We start from the raw sequence: 23,619 nt of genomic DNA, 5'->3' as shown, positions 1-23,619 counted from the left end.
TTGCACAGAGAGATATTTTAGATTCTTTCTAGAATTATGTTAAAAGTAGAGAGAAGACTTTAGGAGCACTAGATTTAAATTCGCCCAGAGGTAGACTTGTAGCTAATGCTGCCTCATTTTTTTTTGTTTTTTTTTTTAGACGGAGTCCCACTCTGTTGCCCAGGCTGGAGTGCAGTGGCACAATCTCGGTTCACTGCAACCTCTACCGCCCGGGTTCAAGCAATTCTCCTGCCTCAGCCTCCCAAGTAGCTGGGATTACAGGTGTCTGCCACCATGCCCAGCTGATTTTTTGTAGTTTTTAGTAGAGATGGGATTTCATCATCTTGGCCAGGCTGGTGTTGAACTCTTCACCTTGTGATCCCCCCTTCCTCAGCCTCCCAAAGTGCTGGGACTACAGGCATGAGCCATCAAGCCCAGTGAATACTGCCTCTTGCTAGCTGCTGAAGCTTGGGAAGATTATTTACCCTTTGTGAACTTCATTATTGCTGTTTGTAAAACAAGACTAATAATTTCACCCTCTAGCATTCCCGTGAAGATCAAATGTGATGTATAATGATGTATATGGGACATTTAGCTTGCTGCTTGGCATTTATAGGGGCTCCCTAAATAGGGGTGATAAATATTCAAGACTCTTCTGTAATGGGTCTTAAGATTTACTTCAACTTGAAGACGTAAATTGAACTATTGCAATTCTGTGGCGTTTTGCTAAAATCTTAACAAGAGGATATTTACAAATTTGCCAATAGTTTAAGCTTAGCTTTTTCTGAAGAGGAGAGTGGAAGTGAACTGTGACCTCTAGAATCTTAACTGAGTTATCCTACAGTGTGAAAGTAGATAGGATGGGGGCCGTTCCACTTTGCCTTTGGCTGTTATAACTCTCTTGGAGCAAGAAGTTCTGAAAAATTTCTGAAATGATTCTTTCATTGATGTAAACACAGAGACACCCAGTTGGAGGACATTTTGGCACTTCTATTTTCTATCTCCCCTGGGCATCCCATAGGGAAGCTCAAACAATGGGGGATGATGGTATGAGTTTAAACTCTAAGAGAACAGTGCCCTCCCGAGAAGTCCTCTTCAGGCCGTGCACCATGGCTCGTGGCTCATGCCTGTAATCCTAGCACTTTGGGAGGCCGAGACAGGCAGCTCACTTGAGGTCAGGAGTTCGAGACCAGCCTGGCCAACATGGTGAAACCCCGTCTCTACTAAAAATACAAAAATTAGCCAGGCATGGTGGTGCATGCCTGTAATCCCAGCTACTTGGGAGGCTGAATCAGGAGAATTACTAGAACCCAAGAGGCGGAGGTTGCAGTGAGCTGAGATTGTACAACTACACTCCGGCCTGGGGGACAAGAGCAAAACTCCATCAAAAAAAAAAAAAAAAAAAAAAGGAAGTCCTATTCTATAAAATCAGTGCAGCTACCAGAACCATGGGTGTCAGAGGCACACATCCAGCAGAAGGCAGTCTTGCACTCCAAAGGCACTAACTGTGGGCCCAGTTTATGCACTCAATACAATGGGCTTGGCTCTTGGAGTGGAAGTAACTGAATGCCTTCTTAGTTGTTTAAGTTTTAGCAGCTTAAACTTTTGCTTTTTGTAGGCTTAGCAGTTGGTTGACAGAGTAGTTGCCTCAGCTCTGATAGGTTTTACTTCTTTCTTCACGCTTTGCTGTGGGGGCAGACAAGTGGCAGAGCAGCAATGTTCAGAGTGGACCAGCACTGCAGACATGTAACCACTGAATAAACCAAAAATAAAGAGCCTCTTGGTGACATGCACATGAGCGACTCCATGTCTGGATCCTGGGCACTGTGTATGGGAGATCAAGTGCTTTCAGTTTGCTCATTAGTTGATTTCAGATGTTTATTTTTATACAGATCTTATATGGACACTACATCCCAAACAACATCTTTACAAACTTTTTTTTTTAAGGAAAGCACTTACGTCACATTCCCAGTAGCTACACAAGTGTATGTTCGTGCATTGAAATGAAAATTTCTCAGATCACTGCTAACCTTTGCTACATGAAATGACTCTGATATATTGAATTTCATTTTGATTTCTATTTCATTAAAAACTATAGTTGATACCTATAAAATTTTACAATGCACTATTGGGTCAAAATTTGCAGTTTGAAAAACAGTGTGCCTAGACAGTCTAGTGACGTTCAGTTTCCAAACTAATCATCCGCAGGTCTCCTATTTTCTCAAATGCACATCTTCTGACTCCTTCTTTTTATTTTATTTTTTATTTTTTATTATTTTTTTTGAGACAGAGTCTTGCTGTCGCCCAGGCTGGAGTGCAGTGGCGTGATCTCGGCTCACTTCAGGCTCCGACCCCCAGGGTTCACGCCATTCTCCTGCCTCAGCCCCCTGAGTAGCTGGGACTACAGGGGCCCGCCACCTCACCTGGCTAATTTTTTTGTAGTTTTAGTAGAGATGGGGTTTCACCGTGTTAGCCAGGATGGTCTTGATCTCCTGACCTCGTGATCCGCCCACCTCGGCCTCCCAAAGTGCTGGGATTACAGGCGTGAGCCACCACACCTGGCCTATCTTCTGACTCCTTTAGGGATTTCGTACCCTCTAGTGTTAATGTTTTCCTGGGGCAGCCCTCTGTTCTGCTCTTGATTGAATTTCCTCACAGATATCACCTGCTTGCCTGGCTATGACGATCATTGCTGCTGTAGTGATTCATAAATGTATATTCCTAACTGTGTTTGCATTCCTGAATTCTGTATGATGCTTCCAGCAGCATTCCAAACAGTTTCATGTAGCCTTCTGTTGTACCCTTCATCTTGAACTCAGCATCAAAATCAAAATCATTGTTTTGTCCAAACACTGCAACTTCTCTCCTTAGTCTATTAATGGCTCTCTTATTCCCCTAACTACCTAGCCTAACTATTCCAGGCCATCACTGACTCTTCACTTTCCTTCATCCTCCACAGCTCACCTTTCGTCAGCTGTTGTTAATTTTTTTTTTTTTTTTTTTTTTGAGAGGGAGTCTCGCTCTGTCACCCAGGCTGGAGTGCAGTGGCGCAATCTTGGCTCACTGCAAGCTCCGCCTCCCGGGTTCACACCATTCTCCTGCCTCAGCCTCTCCGAGTAGCTGGGACTACAGGCGCCCGCCACCACGCCCAGCTAATTTTTTGTATTTTTAGTAGAGACAGGGTTTCACCGTGGTCTCGATCTCCTGACCTCGTGATCCGCCTGCCTCGGCCTCCCAAAGTGCTGGGATTACAAGCGTGAGCCACCGCGCCCGGCCTGTTGTTAATTTTTTGCTCGCAACTTCTCTCTCACTTTTCCATTTTGACACCACATCATCTCGATTTGAAAAACCAAATGGCTTCTCATTACCTACAGAGTTGAATGTGAACTCTTTAGAATATTGGACTTTGGCCTCAAATCTTATCTCCATCATTGCCCTAAATGTGCCCTTTCCTGCACTAAACATTGATCTCCCACTTATGCCCTAGGAAGAAATAAATATTTTCTAGTTTCTCAGGAATAAGCTTCAATTTTTTTGATGAATGTGACACTTATCATGCATTTCCTGCTATATAATGTCACTGTTTGGATTAATATTTATTTAGGTTAGCATATTATTAGGTACTTTCTAGAGAGTTGTGATCTGGGAGTCACCATGAATTGCCCCCTCAACATCGAAAGAGTAACTAAGCCATATTGATACTGTCCCCTGAACCAATTATCCTGAAACTTTCATGTGCATATAAATTATCTGTTAGAATAAAGATTCTGATTCAGCAGGTCAGGGATGTGGTTTGAGATTCTGCATTTCTAGTTGGCTTTCAGAAAATGTGAGGCTGCTGGTCAGAGACCCACACTTTGAGTAGCAAGATTCAAATATGGCTTTAACCCATCCCTTCTTCCTTCATGCTACTTTTTGGGTTTGAGACCTTATTGTTGCTTATTCTCCTAACTGGTCTGTCTGCCACCTGTCCCTCCCCACCACTAGTCTGTCTCATAAAACTATTATCTAATGGATCATTACCTCATTTGTGAACTTCCTAAAACAAAAATGCAATGGAAATTAGAAATGTGGTCCTTAGAGACCTGGCCTCTGAGCTAGGATTGGGTTAGGCGCCTTGCTTGGAACATCCTTATTCTTTTCCTGTTTCTATGGTTTCCTTCTTCTCTGCTCATTCATTTTGATGAAATTAATTAGGCTGTCCTGCTTTTCCCAAAACACTGATTTTCTTTTTGCCCCAGCCCAAGCCAGGCCCCATATACTGCGGCGCCTGGATTTTTCACGCAACTTGAATTTTCAGAAACACTTTCCATGTGTTCCGTCTCCAATCCACCGTTGCCAAAACTCTGTGGGATTTAATAACAGTGGGATTGAAGAAGCTGAAAGTTGATAAGAGGAAAACCGTTTGAAGGATAAATGAAGTAGTCCATCCATGAAAGCTAGCCTCACCCTCTTTATAACTGCCCTATGGTCATTTTGGTCTCCCTGAGCTGGGGTGTCATCCCAGTTGCGGGTTTGCACAGGGGCCTGTGAATTTCAGGCTTTTGCTCTTGCAGAACTGCCTCGTAGGTTATGGGGAGCAACGCTTTCACATGTACTGCTTTTCTATTGTATTTTACTTTATATTTATTCTTTCATTTATCTTCCTTTTTACTGCTGGCTCTGTTGTTCAGTATTAGCTAATATATTGCAAAGTGAACTTTCATTGACCAGGCAGAAGCCAGGGTAGGGCCAGTGAGAGATTCTGGAGAACAACAGATGGGGAGGAAGCAGAGGTGTGCAGCGAGATTCCTGGGATTGGGAACCCAGCTCTACTGACATGTCTGTATAGTCTTGGAAGTGTGATCTAGCCTCTTTGGCCTGTTCCTCCAATCCTGAGAGAGGTGGTGGAAACAGATCACTGCTTAGCAGGCCTTAAGGTTAAGTTACTAGGGCCACACAGAATCTTCTATTTTTTTAAAAAAGCAAACATAGCTCTCCTCCCTATAATTATACCACACTGCCCTCAATGCCAGTGAAGTTTTCCTCTGCCCTGTAGGTAGATTTTTGTGCGACCTTCTCAGAAGCAGGAAACAGATTGAAAAATCACTAAGATGTGGGTCAAAAAGTATTTTTCATTCTCATATGCATCCCTTTGTTGCAAAGACTGTGACATTCCTCCATGGAAGAAAGCGATGAATTTGGAAGAAAAATCCCGACTATTTTCCACCCTAAGGAAACAGCCTCTCTTTCCAATGTGTGAATGCATTTTCCACTACATCCCCAGGGGTATGAGTGTTTCAAGAAGTTTGCACTGTGCTGCTACATTCACTAAGCCCCCAAGCCCACTCCTTCCCAGACCATCCTCCAGAGTCTCCGCATGTTTCCAGAAACAAATCAAGAGACTGACAAGAGCTCTGCCTGGTATGAATAATAGAAAAATGAGCCACTCTGTGCAAGGAAGTTGGTGGAAGGTGGGGGGCAAGCAGGGGAGAGAAAGAGATTTTCAGCAGCAGAGGGGACCTCAGAGACCCATCTACAAGATGGACACTTCGCTCAGCGTGATTTCTGCATTTATGCCTCTTTAATGGTCAGCGGGGCAATCAATAGATTGCCTGCTACCTGGTTAATCATGGGTCTGTTATGGGGTGGCAATGGGCATGCTGGCTGTGGGATCCATGTGCTGACAAAAAGACCATTGAACGTTGACTGTTACTTTTCTTTCTCTTTCCCCAGGGCAGCCACTGAAGTTTTGGCAGCATTGCTGAAATCCAGTAAGCACCTCTTTTGAAGGGTGGCTATTTCTTTCCCCTCTGGGTTTAATGAAAGATACTCTCTGGTCCCCATGGCTCGCTCTTTTTCTTTTTTTTTTTTCCATGAACTACTATTTCTCAAGCACCTATGGCTAATTTCTGACCTTGAAAGCGATAAAGTCATGTCCTGGGTCTTTGGGGTAAGATAGAGAATATTATGGCTGTTCCAGGTACATGACCACAAAGAGAAAATAAACATTATCCATACATAATGCCACCAAGACAATGGACCCTAATGGGGGTATATTGTCTACTGTGGAGCTGGTGGACCCTCCACCCCTGTCTAACAGAGCCAGCAGTCCCTAAAGATTGTTGAAATAAACTCCAGGTTCCAGTGGAAGAAAAGATTTTGGCTGGCTGGAGAGCAGTATTCCTGTGTTTGGTTCTCAACTCAGCCCAGCTCATGAGTCTATATTCTTGGGCAGGTGGAGTGTTGGGAATTGCTTGGACAATGTTGATGCTGATAACAAATTTATATTTAAAAGTTGACTCTTTTCTCAGTTACTTGAGTGATTGCAAAAGAATAGCTCTGGGGTTCTGAATAATTTGAGGATTTTTTTGCCTGGTAGCCCTGGCCTAATTACGTTGGGAGTCAGTTTCATGTGTGTAGTATAATAGCAGGCACAATGCACTTGGGAGGGAAGAAGTCTTAGCTTAATGTTTTTACTCATTTTTTCCTCCTTACCTCTTCATCTATTTTAATTTGGTACCTTGGAAACCAGCTGCTTCAATTGTGATATTTGTTTCTCTATAGGGAGCCTGAGGCCTGTGGGTAATAGGTGAACTTTAATAAAACTTTTAAATAAATAAATAAAAATAAAAACACTGTCTCCCCCATCCATACATCTCTGTCAACTGTAAGCACACAGAAAGATCCAAATCACATACTGTTTCCCTTTATAGGCTTAGAAAAATTGAAGCTTGAATTCATTTAGTTTATTTGAATTTGATATGAGACGCAAGTCTATCCACAGCTTAAAGACCTGCAGGTAGAGTGGAGGTGGTAAGAGCAGGATGGGGGAGCGAAGAGGTAGGGGTTATGAAGCCCTGGAGATAGGAAGGGATGGAAAAGTGTTACCTGTGGGTTCTGGGGAGAGGACCATTCATTCTTCAGACTGAACTTCCTTCAGGTTTGGCATCTCGGTTCTCATTATTTATCTGCTCCCTCGGTTGCTCCCAAATGCTTGGTGTTTGATGCAGCAAGGTGAGGGGGTGTTGAATTGCAGGAGGAAAAGATGCTGAGAGCAACCTGGTAGGCCAGCCTGTGAATGTCATGCCTTGGGAAAGAAGCTATCTCTCAAATCCCCCCAGCCCAGCCTTGGCATGGAGGACTTGATGTTTCATGGGAAGGGAGCCCAGAGAGCTGAGTAAGGCTGGCTTACTTTCCGCACACACACTTTCCTTAGCTCTTGAGCTTAGGGTTGAGCATCCTGATATAAATTGTACCTACCTAGATGTGTAAAACTGTGAAAGTAGTCTTATGTCAGTTGTTAACTGTGTTGATCAGGAACATAACGCTTCAGCCCAGGAAAAACCAATAGCCAGTGCAAACACAGCTTGATTCAGGCTCAGACCATGTAGCTAGGGTTTCAACACACCGGCCATGCCTAGTAGGCTGAGTGTGCAGTGCTGGGGCTCAGCTTTTAGAATTTCTAACTTCTTCTTTCCCTTTAGAGCTTAGCTCACATATTGCCTCCTCTGAAAATCCTTTCCCTGACTGCCACAACTTGGATGCCCCTCCCCAGTGCTCTTACAGGCTCTCCCAACTCAGACTTGATTACACTGTGACAAAATTGCTATTGTCTGTCTCTTCCAGCAGACTGCAAGCTTTTGAGGGAGAGCGTCATCTGTATTAGTTGTTGTATTACTTGCCTCAGCACAATGAAGAGCCTGAAATAAGTATTTGTTGACTAAATTTTTGTTTGGTTTTCTTTTTTAAATAATTTTAAGTACTGGGATACCAAATTTTTAAATGAATACATGATTTGTGATTTTTTCCCATGTGTAAAAATGGCAGTACTGCCCCCTACTACCTGAATCTAACATCCATGCATAGAACCAATGATCTAAACATTCGTCATTCTCATCTCTATTTACCTGTTCTAATAGATTGGTGGAGAACTGCAATAGCTTGCTGTCCTCCACATATAAAACGGGTTTTAGTGTCCCGTTAGGAGGATGTATAGCCTATTTGCTAATTCTGCTGAGCTGTCTATACATCTCTTGTGTTACTCCCACAAGGGAGTTGGATGAGAGGTTCTCTAACATTCTTTCTAACACTAAATACTCAGCTTTAATGTGTACCACGGTTTCTCAATGTACCATTGGCATTTTGGACAGGATAATTCTTTGCTGTTAGAGTCTGTTCTGTGCATTGCAGGATATACAGCAACATCCCTGGCCTCTACCCACCAGATGCCAGTATCATGCCTCAGTTGTAACAAAAAAATTATCTTCAGACTCTGCCAAATATCCCCCATGGGGGGTGGGCAGTAAAATTCCCTCTTGTTGAGAATCACTGATGTGTATTTGGGTACACACATGAGCTGAAGCTCATTCAAAGTTTCAAAAGACCCCATCCCAAATACCTTCGTTGATATTTCCGAGAAATGCGCTTCTTGCACAGTTGATGTGAAATTCCTCAGTATCAGCCTCATTCATATGGGTTCATAAGAGGTAAGCACACTGAAGGCAGAATGTCATTGTAAGCATTTACAAAGTACTTTGGAGGGAAACAGATTCTACAGGATCTTGAGGGTCTGAGAATGAGGAGGGCAAATACATTTCATAATGAGTAGAAAGTCCAGTGTGTGGGTAGGAGAATTCTGAGATCATGTTTAAGCTTAGCAAGAAAGAGGACTACATTTAAATAGCAAAGTCTGTCATGGATTTGGGGAGAAGTAGTAACAGCATGCTAGGCAGCTGCCATCTTTGTTTTATAAGCCTATCAAAAGTATTGATGGCCTGAAGGGTCTGGTTATAGATGGTACCACCATTCTGATGAGTCAGGGGTTGCTGCAGGGCATACAAGTGTTGTGGAATTTTCTATTTGTTTTACATTGCCTGTATGTCATGCACAGTTGAGACCTGATGTGGAATATCTTTCAACTTGGATCCCAGAGTGAGTTCGCCTCAGCTGAACTTAAATTCAGGAAGTCAGTTTCTGTCTCAAATTCAAGACTTCACCATCTGGCACTGATATCTGGGAACGTTTATGTAAACCTTTAGCTCCTAAAGGCACACTCCTCTTAGCTGGTGATTATTCTGACCTCGATCTTTGCTTGTCTGTGAGTATAAAAGTTGGCCATTGTAGTCGTTCTCTGTAATTGCATCACAAAAGGGAAATAATTATCTGATCTAAGTAAAGCCAGGAGTAAAGACCCACTACTTTGCGGGGAGAGCGGGCAGTCAGTGGTCCTGTGACAGTAAACACTAGGGTGGGTTGGAAATCTGAGGCCACTGAGGCCCTATCAAGTAGTGACAGGCGGAGGCCATCCCCAGGAAAAGCAGAACTGAGGGATCAGGGAGACTTGGAGTCTACCCACAGTAACCACAGAAAGCAAGGGAAAGATCACCTGCGTTGCATTTGGAAGATCTCATTATTCAGCTTTCTCTTTTATCAAGTAGCCACTGCATGAAAAGCCAGTGTAGAATATGTGGGTGTTGGGAAAAGAGAAATGAAGCAAACACATTTCCCATCTCTTTCTCTTTCTGGGCAATAGCAGGCAAAATAAACCTGGAAATCCTAGTTCTCTTCTCCAATTATTTCAGCAATTTGGGATCCTACAAACTAAAAATCATTGCTGACTCAAGATTCCTTTCTGTGTCTATGTAGGCTGGAATGGTCTAATCCAAATCCCGTGCCTTTCCTTGTATCAGTTCCCGTCTTCTCCACTTACACATGCACACATCCCACCCTAAATTGTCCTGTATTGAAAGCTTTGCCTTTTTATGCTTTATCCTATCCAAACACATTTAGCTTTTTATTCCTGAAATGTAGTAAAGCTTTAGTCAGGAAATAATGCTACTTATTACTGCAGGCAATTTTTTAATATAATAAAACCACATGTCCTTTGTTTTTCCCTCTGTATTAGTCTGTTCTCATGCTGCTATGAAGAAATACCTGAGGCTGGGTAATTTACAAAGGAAAGAGGTTTAATTGACTCAGTTTTGCAGGGCGAAGGAGGCCTCAGGAAACTTACAATCATGGCAGAAGGGGAAGCAAACATGTCCTTCTTCACATGGCAATAGCAAGGAGAAGTGCCGAGCAAAAGGGCAAAAAAACCCTTATGAAACCATCACATCTCATGAGAACTCACTCACTATTATGAGAACAGTATGAGGGTAACTGCCCCCATGATTCAATTACCTCCCACCAAGTCCCTTCAATTCAAGATGAGATTTGGGCGGGGACACAGCCAAACCATATCACCCTTTCTTATCATCTGCCTTCACTCTGCCTTTATCTCATCTCCTCTACTTCTACCTTCATCTCTGTCTTTTCCTCTTTTTCCCTCATCCTTTTCACCATTTCTCATTTCCCTGTCCACCTTTCCCTCTTTCTTTTTGCTTCCTCAATTACCTTCCATGAGCATTAGGCATAAATGCATTTTTGAAAAATTGTGACCCTGGAAGCGGCACTTGAGTAAGCGTGCGGCAATGGGATTATGCCTGATTTGTACTGGCTCCAGAAATGAATCTTCAAATAATGTCTTAGTATTAGCCTTGCTGTCCAGATTTAAAGGTCATATTATTGCAACAAGAAAACACCTTCTGGTTCAGGCCCTAAAACTTAATAAGGGAATGATAAGTCTCTGTCAGACCACTCTCCAATTTAAGAATTAGCATTTAAAGGAGTCTGGAAGTTTGCAGAAGTTGGGGCATGGGAACAGAAAAGCAAGTTAGCAAAGGAAGAGAGACAGAAGAAAAGAGGGAGGGAGAGATGTAAAAGAGCTAATGGGAAGTTTGGCAGGAAGTTGAGACTTCTCACAGATCTTCCTAGTTAATGCTCTGTCTGGCTGGCTCACAGGGACAGCCCGTCAGCCTGTTGCTCCAGGAGGCTAGGAAGGGAGGGCATTCTAAGTACGGAGAGCCGGATCAGGAACAGACAGCCTCACGGTCTCAGGAGTCGTCTGCTGTGACCTGGCAATCAGCAATGCAGAGACGGGAGAATGTGATTGATGGCCAAATGGCTGCTCTACTACAAAATGTCGAAGAAGGGGCCATCTTTGATATGCACCCAGATCGGGTCTTTATAAGAATTCTAAGAGTTCCAAGGAGTCCTCGGAATGGCAATGTATGTTTTAGGATGGTTGGCATTGTTAATCCTTTGATCTCATGACCATGCACAAGTACCAGTGGATCAATGCAGCTGTCACTGAACTTGCATGTAAATTCTGTGTTTCCACACCGCCTGTGGTCTGCCCTCCTGGCTCTGGGCTCTTCTCTGCCTTGACGAGAATGATGCCCCCAAGGTTCTGCCCACAGAGTGTATTTCTTCCTTTAGTTTCCAGATGAGGGCCATGGAGTCAGACTATGAGAACTGGAAAACAACTTCAAGGCTGTCTCATCCAGGGGTATTCAAATATTTGTTTTTAAAAATTCATTCCTTTTATTCATTTTTAATTGAAAAATTAAAATGTATATATTTGTGGTGCACAACATGATGCTTTGAAATATGTAGACATTGTGATGGTTGAATTGAGGTAATTGACACATGCAGTTTTTGAGTAGAGAGCTCAGAGTCAGGTCTGCCTGGCTCCCATCAATTCCCCCCAAGGCGGGCTCTGAGACACATTCACAAAAAAACAGGGCTCCTGCGAACCCAGAAAACTATTGATCTTACCTCCCCCATCCCCCTTATTTTCACAGGAGGAAACTGAGGACCAGAGAGAGGACATGATCCACCTTGATCTCTGAGACTTTGAATGTTTCATGTCTAGCTCTTCTTTGGGTCTCGGCACAAATAGCACTGTTCATAGAACCTTATATTTCAGAGAACTAACCATACTGTAATTGATGAATCATGTATTTTTTTGCATATTATGTGTGTATGCATATTTTTCCTACTGGGTATAGCTCCAAAGGAACTGGGATTCCACTGGATCCTCCATACCTCATACTGGGCTTCACCCAGAGGAGCTGCTAATACATTAATGTTGACTAAGAAAGAATTCCAGGTTCTTGCCTTAAGCCTCACACATTTGCTTTCACTATGCCTTGGTGAAGAGTCCAGCCTAATTCCTGTCCCCAGAAGGAATCAAATTGTGGTGTGATTATAGAGCTGATGTCTCTTCTTCCACCATAACTTCTGGAGAAGCATGCAGTATATTTCTGTGATGAGCCAAAAATTTGCTTCAAATAATATTGATAGATTTTTGCATTTGTCACACTGGGATGGACGGCTGTGATTGAGTGTGTAGGAATGCAGCATAGCAAGCTATATCCATCATGCTGTTGGTTTGAAATGACAACCCAAATATCTACCATTTATCGAGAGTTCTTAGTATGTCAGGCACTCTATACACAGTTAGCCTATCAAGGAGGTATTATAATCCCCTTTTTACAGGTGTAGGAACTGATGTTTGGAAAGCGGAAGTAACTCACGTCGTTAGTGGGCTGCAGGGCTTACCTGCCAGTCTCCAGACCCCTGGGACCTGAGCCCTGTGCTCAACCGAGGAAATTAATGAGGCTAGGTTTATTTAGCCTAAAGAAGATATGACTGGAAGCTGAAAAAAAGCTAAATAAATACTGTCTAAGTATTAGAAGGATTATTGTGGGAGGGGGTATCTGTCATTCAGGTTAGAAAAGAACATGGTCCATGCCTTGTAGGCATCTGAGTGGGACCCAGCAAGAGGTACCCAGCACACCACCATGGCTGTGTAAAGGGCCAGGGTCTCTGCTGCCCTGAGGCTGAGCCTCAGGCCGGCTGATGAATGGTTGGGTGAGAGAGAGGAAGGAAGCAGGAAGAATTACAGGCTCCTCTTATGCCATGCTATGTTCAACTTGGCACATGGCTTTTTTCCCTTGGCTCCAAATTCAGTCCTCTCTGCCAAAATGTTATGTCTTTTGCATAAGTCCATAGAAGAGCTTAAGAAGTTTAAGCTAAAGGGATACTACCTGTCCTCGTCGCCCCCGTCCCTGTCCCCTTGGGGAGGTCAGACTCAGTAGGTTGGGCGGGCCTTGGGCTGAGCCGCAGACAGTAGAGCATGTCGTTCCTCTTCCGGCCATGTGGTGGTGCTGTTCTTTCAGTTATCTTGGCTGCGCTAGTCCAATATTTATTTTCGGTGAGTAATTTGTTTATCAGGAGGTTATTTTAATCTAATTTTGGCCATATTTGCTATTCCGCACTATCTGTGCTTCCCAGCGTTAGCAGCTTGCATGTCTTGAAGGAAATTAGCTGAAGATGGTCTCAGAGGCATTTGCTAAGCCATTATTTAAGGGAGTTGGGAGGAGGCAGGGTGAGCAGAGCCCGGGGTGAGAACAGCCGATGGAATTTGTTGCATTTTCAGTGATGTTAGCATGATGGAGCGGGACTTACGGAGGGCAGGAGCACCCGGAGCTGCTTTTTCAGAGCTGCCTCTGGTGAATCCTAGAACATCTTGTAGTTACGTCTCCCCATTTCCCCTCTCGCTCTTTGATAAGCTGTTACCTTCCTTGCCTGGTCAGGAAAACACCACGTAAGTACAGTGCCCTTCTGCCTCCCCGCCCTGCATGTAGCCCTCATCCCGTGTCATAGCATATTTTGTGAACTTTTTACTGCCAGCCCTCAGCGAAGTGGGAAGGAGGGCAGGGAGTAGGGAGAGAATGACTGTTTATTAGAGTACCTGCAGTGAATAATGACTGTCAATAATTATGGAGCACAGCACTTGCTAGGCGCTTTACACACGGCATCTCATTCTCGCTAGAGCCTGTAATATTATGATCCCCATTTTACATGCAAGGAAGGTGTAATTAGGAGAGGTTAGTGACTTGCCCAAGATCCCACACACGGTAAATGAAGAGCTAAAATTTGAACTCAGTTGTGACCATTTCCAAAGGAGAAAAGCTTCATATTTCAAAGATTATTCCTGCCTTCCACATGGAGTCAGGAAACTGGACTCTGGGTTCAGTGCAGCCATTGATTGGCTCTGTGACTTTAAACTAGTTCTTTGCCATTACACTTGACTTCAGTTTGATTTTTCAAACATGGGAGGGCTAGCCCAGGTGAGGAGATTAGGAATTCTTTAGTAGCAAAACCTTTTTTTTTTTTTTTGAACATAAAATCTTATGAGGGAAATTGCACGCATAAAGCAAACAATGGGGGGTAAGGGGGGACCCCAATTAATGACAGCATGACCCATCCCTTGCCCCTCCCTTTCCTTGGCTCTTGATAGGCATTGAGAAACACCCAAAGAAGTTCCTGAGGGGCCAGAAGAAATCAAGTTTGGAAACCTCTGAAATAAATATACTCAAGGGACTCTTTCAGAGCCCAGTCTGTTGTTTGAGATTACAACTTAAGAAATGGGCTGACACTTTCCTTGGGAGGTTTGAAAATGTGTTAAATTTTACTATGAAGTGGCAATAAGGAAGAACTAGTGAAGTTTGACCTGGAGGAAGATCCAAAATATTGTTCTCATCCCCCACCCCTAGTCAAGTAAATTCTGAGTCTCTTGGGACTAACAGACCTAATTAAACAATTGAACTGAACCTGACTCAGTGGGGAGGGTCAGCTTCCAGTTGGGATTTTACTGGCAGGCAGGATGGGCAGTATAATTCCATCTTCCCAAGGTGGCCAGGGTGTTCCCAGGCACCCATTCTGGGTCCAACACAGCTGTGGATGGTGGGGTTGAGTTTTTCTTGTTTGATACAAAACTCTTGGTCACATAAGATATTGTTGGGTTGCGATTGCCACTAATCCTAGTTCTTACACTCATGCAGGATGCTTTTTTTTTATCAGGAGATCCTGTCAAGACTTAGTTCTATCTCAAGGGCTATTCCTCTGGCCTGTATATCTGCTTGTAGGTTTCGACCATGTTGTTTCTTTGACCATAGTATAAAAGTGCTCATGGTGGCTCAGGGACATGTGTGCAGAATGGTGTATGTTCTCTGTAATCTCAGAGCTCTTACTCTGAAAGAGTAAGTCACAAGGCCGAGTGCGGTGGCTCATGCCTGTAATCCCAGCACTTTGGGAGGCCAAGGTGGGCAGATCACAAGGTCAAGAGTTCAAGACCAGCCTGACCAATATGGTGAAATCCCGTCTCTACTAAAAACACAAAAATTAGCTGGGTGTGATGGCATGCACCTGTAGTCCCAGCTACTTGGGAGGCTGAGGCAGAAGAATTGCTTGAACACTGGAGGCGGAGGTTGCAGTGAGCCAAGATCGTGCCACTGCACTCCAGCCTGGGTGACAGAGCGAGACTCCGTCTCAAAAAAAAAAAAAAAAAAAAAAAGAGTAAGTCACAGTGGAGAATAGCACTTGCTCGGTGGTCACAGTGCAGGCTCTGGAGAGACTGTGTAGAGTTGAACTGTGGCCACTGTGCCATGTTTCTTAATGACTCTGTGCTATACTTCTCTCATCTGCAAAGCAGGGAAAACAGTATGCTCCAAAGATAATTGGTAAGATTTAAACAAGGTGATGTTTAAAAGAGTGGGAGTACAGTGCTGGATCTTAGTACATCTCAATAAAGATGAACTCTTGTTTTGTTGTCATCACCATTTCCAAAGTCCTGGAGGTTTCAGGAAGTGATGATATAAGGGCATAACGCCTGATAAAATGTAAATTTGTCTCCCAAGATCTTCCCCGAGGGTTGAATGATATCTGGTTGTCTTTAGAGTCTTTTTTTCAAGAAGCTTTTTCTGTAAAAGTACCAGATGATAGTAAATATTTTAGGGTTTATGGATCACACGGTTCTGTCACAACTACTTAACTCTTCCCTTATAGGACAAAAACAGCAACAGACAACATATAAAGAAGTGAAAAACTTTATGAAAATGGGCTGTGGGCAATTTGCTGACCCCCTACTTTAGACTATGTGAGCCTCGGATCTGGGGACTCTGTTTTATTCTTAAGTTATTCTTCTTATTCTTATTCCTTGTTCATTCTTTCTTATTTCTTAAGCTATTGACTCTAATGTGTTTTATACAGCGGACACTCAGAGTAAGTTATCTAAATGAACAAAGAAATCAGTGAATAAGTGAATGCATGCAGATTGAACCGTGCTCAGTCAATCCGCATGCACTTATTTTGTTTTAGTCCAGGGAATCAAAGGTTAATATCCAAGGTTGATGAGTTCTAAATGTCTTAAATTTCAGAACTTGTATCATCCTGGCATAATTGATGACTGGCTATGGATTGACAAAGATAAATTATCACAAAGATTTAAGGAGATAGACAAACATATGAACATTTCATGACTCAAAAAGTACATCATGGCTTCCTCATCACTTTCAGGATTGGCTGTACGATTATTTATTTATGTCAAGATGTACCTCAGGTGTTTCCTAGCACCTTCTAATAATAGCAGTTTACAAAGCACCTTTTCATATATACGATCGCATTTAATCTTCACCATGGTCCTGTTAGACGGGTAAATATTTCATTATTCTATAACAGTAGTTCTCAACATGAGTGACTTGGCCCCCAGAGGGAGCAATTAGCAAGGTCTGGAGACATTTTTGATTGTGACATCTGTGGTGGGAGAGGGTGTGCTGCTGGCATCAACTAAGTAAAGGCCACGTTGCTGCTGAACATCCTACAAATGCACAGGATGGCCCCACACAATGAGTAATATCAGCCCAAGATGTCAGTAGTGTGAGGTTGAGAAAAATAGTGTTCTATAGAGAGGACACTGAGGCTGAAAGTGATTGGCTGATTTGCCCAAGACTGTGTAATATGCACTTGGCATATTGGGACTAACCTCTACTCCTTCCTTTCACTACTGCAGGGTTATAAACTTTTTCTTTGAAAGAAATGAATGTTTATTTTTATTTTCGAATGAAATCCTTTGCAGAGCCACTATATATAAACAGATGACAGTGTAGCTGCTCTGGGGACAATGGAAGTTAGAGACCCTGCTCAGTCTTTTTCTTAGCCCTTTCCACCAGTCCCAGGGGCACACAGTATGGCAACCACTGCCCACAGACCATGTGGCACATAGAGCACTAGACATCTCTTGGCACCCCCAGCCTTCCAGATGTGCCTGGAACTACTACTTTTTTTTTTCCAGTAGGGGATGAAGCATCCAAGTTCTGCTTCAATAAAATGCATTGCACAGAGGAAGAGAGAATGGAAGCATTGGGGTCACGTATGAGGCTATTGATTGCCGGTGCAGCCCAGGTGATAGGAGAGGATGGACATATCAAGAGTGATAGGAGTCGAGTTAAAAGGAGAGTGCACACGGCTCAAGGTTCTGTGATTGCATAGTGATACGGCTCTGAGGACTGGAGGAACACCAGGATCCTTAGTCTCGGGCCGAATTGGATAAAAGGACACGAACACACATGGAGTAGTTTTAAGGAGTGGAGAGTTTAATAGTAAAGAACGAAGGAAGAAGCCTCCCCACATAGCGACAGAGGGAGGGGGGCTCCAAAGCTGAGAGAGGAAACCAGAGTGCAGCAGAAATCAGCCAGTTATATGAGGAGGCTGGAGGAGGGGGTATCTGATTTGCATAGGGCTCAGGGGATTGGTTTGACCAGGCGTGTCATTCACATAGCCCGGGAAAAAACTGACCCTCCCACCCTAGCCTTTTAATATGCAAATACAGGGTGCCATGATGTTCCACACACATGAGGATATGTGGGGGGGGGGGGTGCCATGTTGCCAGGCACATGTTGGGGCAAGGGCAAGAAGACGTGGGTGGACCCAGTTTCTAACGGTGGACTCAGTTTCTAATGGCCCGCATTTGCATATCCAAGCTAGCCAGCCCAGGTTTAAAAGCCGGGGCTTTCCTGCTAGACAAGAAACGTTCTGGAGCCGCTTTAAAAGAAACAAAAACTTCCCAAGGACCCCCTTTCCTCTCTATCTGCCTAAAATAATTTCTTAATGACTCCTATAACAACAGTGACACACTATTGGCTAACATAAGGCTGAAGGGTGGCAGACTCAGGGGTGCAGAAGCATTTGCTATTTGCCTCTTCCTCATACACTCCGCCTAGAGGCACAATGCAGTGTGAACCGATTCATGAGCGATGCTTGCAATGCAGGGCGGAATTGCTTTCCTGCTGTCTATGTAGGTTGTCTGTACTCTGGCCAGAAGCAGGCAGCATCACTGGTGGACAGACAGGTGCCTTAAATATCAAGTTGAGGAGAAAGGAAGGTGAGGGAAGGTCTCTGATTTTTTTTCTTCTTGGTGTAAATCCTGGCTTTCTTCTTTAAGTGTCATCCTCTGATGAGCTGACAGTGGACACAGCAAAGTCAAACCAGGTGGAAGATTTTCTAGACCTGGAAGGGATAATGGCTTGTCTTGGGGTTTAGCAAGTACTTCCTTCCCCACCCACAGTCTAGACTCAAAATAAAACTTTGGATGGATAGGAAAACTCTTATACAAATTTCTAGGCCTATTTCTAAGACAATTATTCTGAAGGGCCTTCTTGCAGAGATGCAAAAACAACAGAAAGGCGAGTGAGAAATTCTCAGCCTGACAGATTCCTCCACTTTTGCACAACCTGTTGGGATGAGTCTCAAAATGGTGGGGGTCACACATCCTGATCCCTGCTCACCTTTCCCGTCATCTGCTACTACTGTCCCCTTGCTTTCTTCACCTGGCTTTAGCTCCTGGACTTTTCATTATTTGTACTTACCAAGTTTTTGCTTTATCCACTTGCTGTGTGCCCTTGAGGTTTGAAGAATTTCCTATCCCCAGATCTCTGCGTCCTGGTTCCTTCCTGTCACTCATGTCTCAGCTCCAGTGCCCCCTCCTCAACGGTCTTCCCTGATCATCCAACCTAAAGCAGACACCCTACCCCATCACTCTAGCGCCACTGTTTTGTTTTCTCTGTACCACTTGTCTCCATGTGAAATCGCCTTGTTTAGTTTTCTTCGTGTGTGCTTATTTGGTATCTGCCTCCCCCTGCCACTCCTATGGGACTGCAAACCCCATAAGAGGTGAGGATTTGTCTATTTCATTTTCTGCTGCATCTCTGTTGTCAATAATAGTGCCTGGAACAACTGGTATATCGTAGTTGCTAAATAAATGTTTGCTGAATGGATTAAGGGTGGTACCTTGGGTTTTGGGTGTGTGAACATGGTTTTAGTTTATAATTTACTCTCTGCCTAGCCATAGGGAGAATCTGGCTTTCCGGACAAAGGCCAGTATGTTTATTTGCATCTACGAAGCAAACCTCCCAAGAGTCTACCATGTTAGAGAATTTTCAAACTAGCAATATTGAAAAATCAACCATATTTTCTCAAATCTAAGTCTATCATCAACTGTGAGGTGTATGCCATTTTTTATGTGCCACTGAGTGAGAAAATGCTGTCAGTTACAATGAAAACATCACCCTTGGTAAGAAGCACCTTAATTTCAGAAATGCTAAAATGTGGATAAACATATGCCTGAGGATTGATAAAGTATGTGAGATAGACTCCTCATACGGAATGTAGAATATTGACTCAGAAGAGTTTCGAGTCTTGTGGCGCCTTCTATGTTTATTTTTTAAATTTATTTTTTATTTTTTATTTTTTTTGTAGAGATGGGGGGGTCTCACTCTATTGTCCAGGCTGGTCTTGAACTCCTGGCTCAAGCAATGCTTCTGCCTTGGCCTCCCAAAGTGCTGGGATTACAGGCGTGCCCCTTTCTCTTAATAGGTGCAGCATTGCAACCTAAGATCCTTCATTAGACATTGTATGTGCTGAGGGTGGGGGAAGAGCAGAGATGTGTGAGGAAGAGAAAGGTGTGGATTCTGAGGCTTTAGTGAAAGTAGAGAAATTCCTATGGTTTAGGACTAGTTCTGTGGGAAGTTATTAGAAGGAGTTGAGGATTTATAAAAAGGTAGATTAATCTAGATTTAAAACAATGGTCTGAAGTGTAGTCTCTTACCTGTCCCAATTTCTGGAGCTTAGGAAAAGCATCTTTAATTTTATAAAGGCAGTCAATTGAGAAAACAAGATTTGCTTGAAACCAAAATTTACTTTAGAGCCAAGTTTATTGAAAGGTATCTATTTTACAAAGAGAAAAAAGTACCTGTAAGCTAATTCAAAACCATCATTCTTATTTGAGCAAATGATAATGAAGTATAATTTCCATTATGGATGGCATTAGGTTTCCTTATGCTTTTGTACATATCCTTATGCTTTTGGCTGTTCGTCTTTGCACCAGCCACTCCTGCAGCTGCAGGGCAGGAGGAGGGGGCAGCTGATTCCACCTCTCTTCAATGGTGCCGCACTCACACCTGGGCCTGACACTGCTGGGCTGGCCTCACTGTGTCATTGGCTGGATGTAAAGAAGTCCCGAAAACATCTTCTCCAGGGACTCAAAGAACCATAGGCCATTTATTTGGGCCTTTAAACCTTTTCAAGTTTCCTATGAAAAACCAACTCTTACCACAATTTAGGGCCCTGAGAGGGAACAGAGAAGTTGGAGGAGGGGGATTGGCTAAAAGCCACTCTCTTCAAGCACTGCAGGCTGTATCTCCATTAGCCTTTCAGAAATCTTCCTCAAGAAGCTGGATTAGTGGTAAGAACTAAAGGTCTTTACATAGGTGCAAAGAATGTGAACTATGCTGACAGCCTTGTGAGATGATGAATATGTTTATTAGCCCAATTTGTTCATTCCCCAAGGTATATAGGCACGGAAACCTCACATCGACCTCCATAGATATATACAATCATTGTTTATCAATTAAAAATGAAAATAAAACTAAAAGGGGGCTTCGAGGCTACCATGGGATGTTAACCTTTGGAGTCAGATGAGGGGATTTCATGTGAATCCTAGGTATGCCACTTATAAGCTCTGCAGACTTAAATAAGTTGTTTAACTTCTCTTAGCCTCTGTCTTCATTTGTAAAAGAGGGAAAGTAATACTTATCTTTAAACATTTTCGTAAGACAAATGAGATGATCCATGTAAAATGATTAGCCTAGTGCAGAGCACATACGAAATATTTAGTAAATAAATATTCACGTTGTAATGTGTTCTGATGGCAAAGTAGACAGCTTACTTTTCATGTAATGTGACTTAGAATACTTACTAGAGACTACTTTATCCAGAAACATCTTCTAAATAGACTCCCTGAAAAGACCCCTAAGATAATCTGTTGCAAAGTCAAGGGTGTTGTATACTGTAAGATAATCTGTTGCAAAGTCAAGGGTGTTGTATACTGTAGTTAGGGAACCACTACCTTTATTCTTACTAATGTCTCAGAAATGAGAATTCGCAGGTGGAAAATTGCAGGGTTTGAGAACAGTGGTTTGAAGCAAGGGTTTCAATGTGGAGTCCTGTTTGGGATCAGGCAAGTTTTGCAATATAATTGCTCAAGGTTGGGAGGAAGTGATTTGGAAGGAAACTTTGGAGAGTAAGTAAGAGTTCAGTTCCCCCAGTTGCGTGGTCTTCTGTTCTGAGAAGGGGGTTTCTATCCTGAAAAAAACTAGTTGAATTGTCAGTAGTTCAGATGAATGGATTTTCAGGAAGGCTCTGAAACAGTAGAGCTATTTAATCTTTCTGGGCAAGAATTGTTTGGGGTAGAATATGTCACAGTATGCTGTATAGCTGGAGGTAATTTCTGTTCTCAGGAATGATAGAGGGCTTCAAGTCCTTGTATTTATTCTTACTCGTATATGTCTTATCAAATGTAAAGGTGGCATATTAAACATGTAACTGCTATCAGTCATATGGATCTTAGAGGATTAACTAATCTTCTTAAAAAGGCTTTAGAGTAATGAGACTCAATATGTGTACATTTTGCCAGAGAAGGAAATTCTCAGGTTTATATCACGGACATGGCCTTTAATGGCACCTAGGATAAAATGGGGTGTGAACTTCAGCATGCGTAAAGAGGAGTGTTTCATTGTATGTATGGGAGTGTTTCAGAAGAGGCAGCAATGTAGGACTGGTGGCCATTTTGGGGTGAGAAGTCAACTACATTCCATGGGGATTGAAGAAAGTGGTTACAAATTGTACTTATTTTGAAATTTTTCCTTTGGCTATGCTCATCGGTGAAGGGTATGTGAAATTTGTATGCCATCTTTGTAGGGAAAGGAATGATCATTTATTGAGCACATACTTTATGTCAGGTGCTGAGTTATGTTTTCAATTCTTACAATGGTCTTGTAAGAATGTTTCAATTATTTTTATCTTTTTTATATTGCTTTAATATTTACAGATGATGGAAATTCAGTTCAGAATGTCTAAGTGTCCTTCTTAGTCCATTTTGTGTTTCTATAACAAAATCCCTGAGACTAGGTAACTGATAAAGAACAGAAATTTTTTTTCTCACAGTTCTGGAGGCTGGGAAGTCCAAGAACAAGGGTGTGGCATCTGGTGAGGGCCTTCTTGCTGAATCCTCACATAGCAGAAGGTGAAAGGGCAAGCTAGCAGGACACTGTGTGAAGCCTCTTTTAAAAGGTCCCTAATCTCATTCACAAGGGAAGAGCCTTCCTGGCCTAATCATGTCTTCAAGGCCCCACCTCTTAATACTATCACATTGACAACACCTGAACTTTGGAGGGGCCATGTTCAAACTGTAACATTGAGTGACTTAACCAAGGTTACACAGCTAGTAAACACTAGAGCCAAAAGTAAAATGAATAACTAGGGGCCCCTGAAGCTTCTGTTCTTGTTGTTGATATGGTTTGGCCGTGTCTCCACTGAAATCTCATCTTGAATTGTAGCTCTCACGGTTCCCACGTGTCATGGGAGGGACCCAGTGGGAGGTAGTTGAATCATGAGAATGGGTCTTTCCCATGCTGTTCTCATGATAGTTAATAAGTCTCATGAGATCTGATGGTTTTATAAAGGGGAATTCCCCTGCACAAGCTCTCTCTTGCCTGCCACCATGTAAAATGTCCCTTGCTCTTCTGCCATGATTGTGAGGCCTCCCCAGCCTCACAATTCACAGTGGAACTGTGAATCAATTAAATCTCTTTCCTTTATAAATTACCCAGTCTCAGGTATGTCTTTATTAGCAGCATGAGAACAGACTAATACATTTGTCCATAACAATAGAGAGCCATTGGAATAAAAAAATATAGATGATGCTGATCATGATGATGATAGTTACCACAGGCAACAGATATTGTACCTATTACGTACCAGGCATCGAGCCATCTACTTTATATGTATTATCTCATTTAATTCTCTCAACAGTCTCACAAAGGAGAGATGATTACTATTGGTTTTATTTCGGATAAAGACTGAGTGATAGAGCTGTAAAGTAACATGCTCAAAGTCGCATAGCTAGAAAGTGGTGGAGCTTCTGGCTACATGCAAGGATTTCAGAAAGACAGTGACAGAAAGTTGAAGGGTCTGCCCACAGATCAGGACATGCAAGGCAGTGAGGGGTACATGAGTTTAGAAGTCTACACTCATCTGTATGTCTCATTTCTGGAGCTGTGGCTGTTAAAGCATCCAATACATCACTTTGCTGCAGGCTCCCACATTTTTCTGCTTAAGGTCATCACTGCTCCCAAAAAGGATGATGCAGTTCCCAAATATGGGAAATAAAGAGCAGTGATAACAACTTCCTTTAGTTTTGCCAAGTAAGAGGAGCAGTGGGCTGCTTGCAGGTATAATTATCCAGGACGCCAACCACTTCTTCCCACCAGCCTGTCGTGTGGCCCCACATTGCCCAGGAGAAATTCAATTTTTTGAGTCTTGAAGGTTTCTAGGCTTTCGTGTTTAGACCACAAACATCTTTATAAAGATGGTCGGGAT

At 42.9% G+C, this 23,619-nt stretch overlaps 1 protein-coding gene across 1 annotated transcript in view; it reads left to right on the top strand.

Annotated features, from left to right (window-relative positions):
• The window catches only part of AGBL1 (AGBL carboxypeptidase 1), an 825,749-nt gene that overhangs the window by 140,179 nt on the left and 661,951 nt on the right, over nt 1–23,619 (top strand). Inside the window, exon 6 of the mRNA XM_058427563.1 lies at nt 5,695–5,732. Coding sequence (XP_058283546.1) covers nt 5,695–5,732 — 38 coding nt within the window. The remainder of the gene's footprint in view (nt 1–5,694; nt 5,733–23,619) is intronic.

Source organism: Hylobates moloch, unplaced genomic scaffold (genome assembly GCF_009828535.3).
Source record: "Hylobates moloch isolate HMO894 unplaced genomic scaffold, HMol_V3 SCAFFOLD_14, whole genome shotgun sequence".
NCBI lineage: Eukaryota > Metazoa > Chordata > Mammalia > Primates > Hylobatidae > Hylobates > Hylobates moloch.
This window is presented reverse-complemented; position numbering and strand designations above follow the sequence as displayed.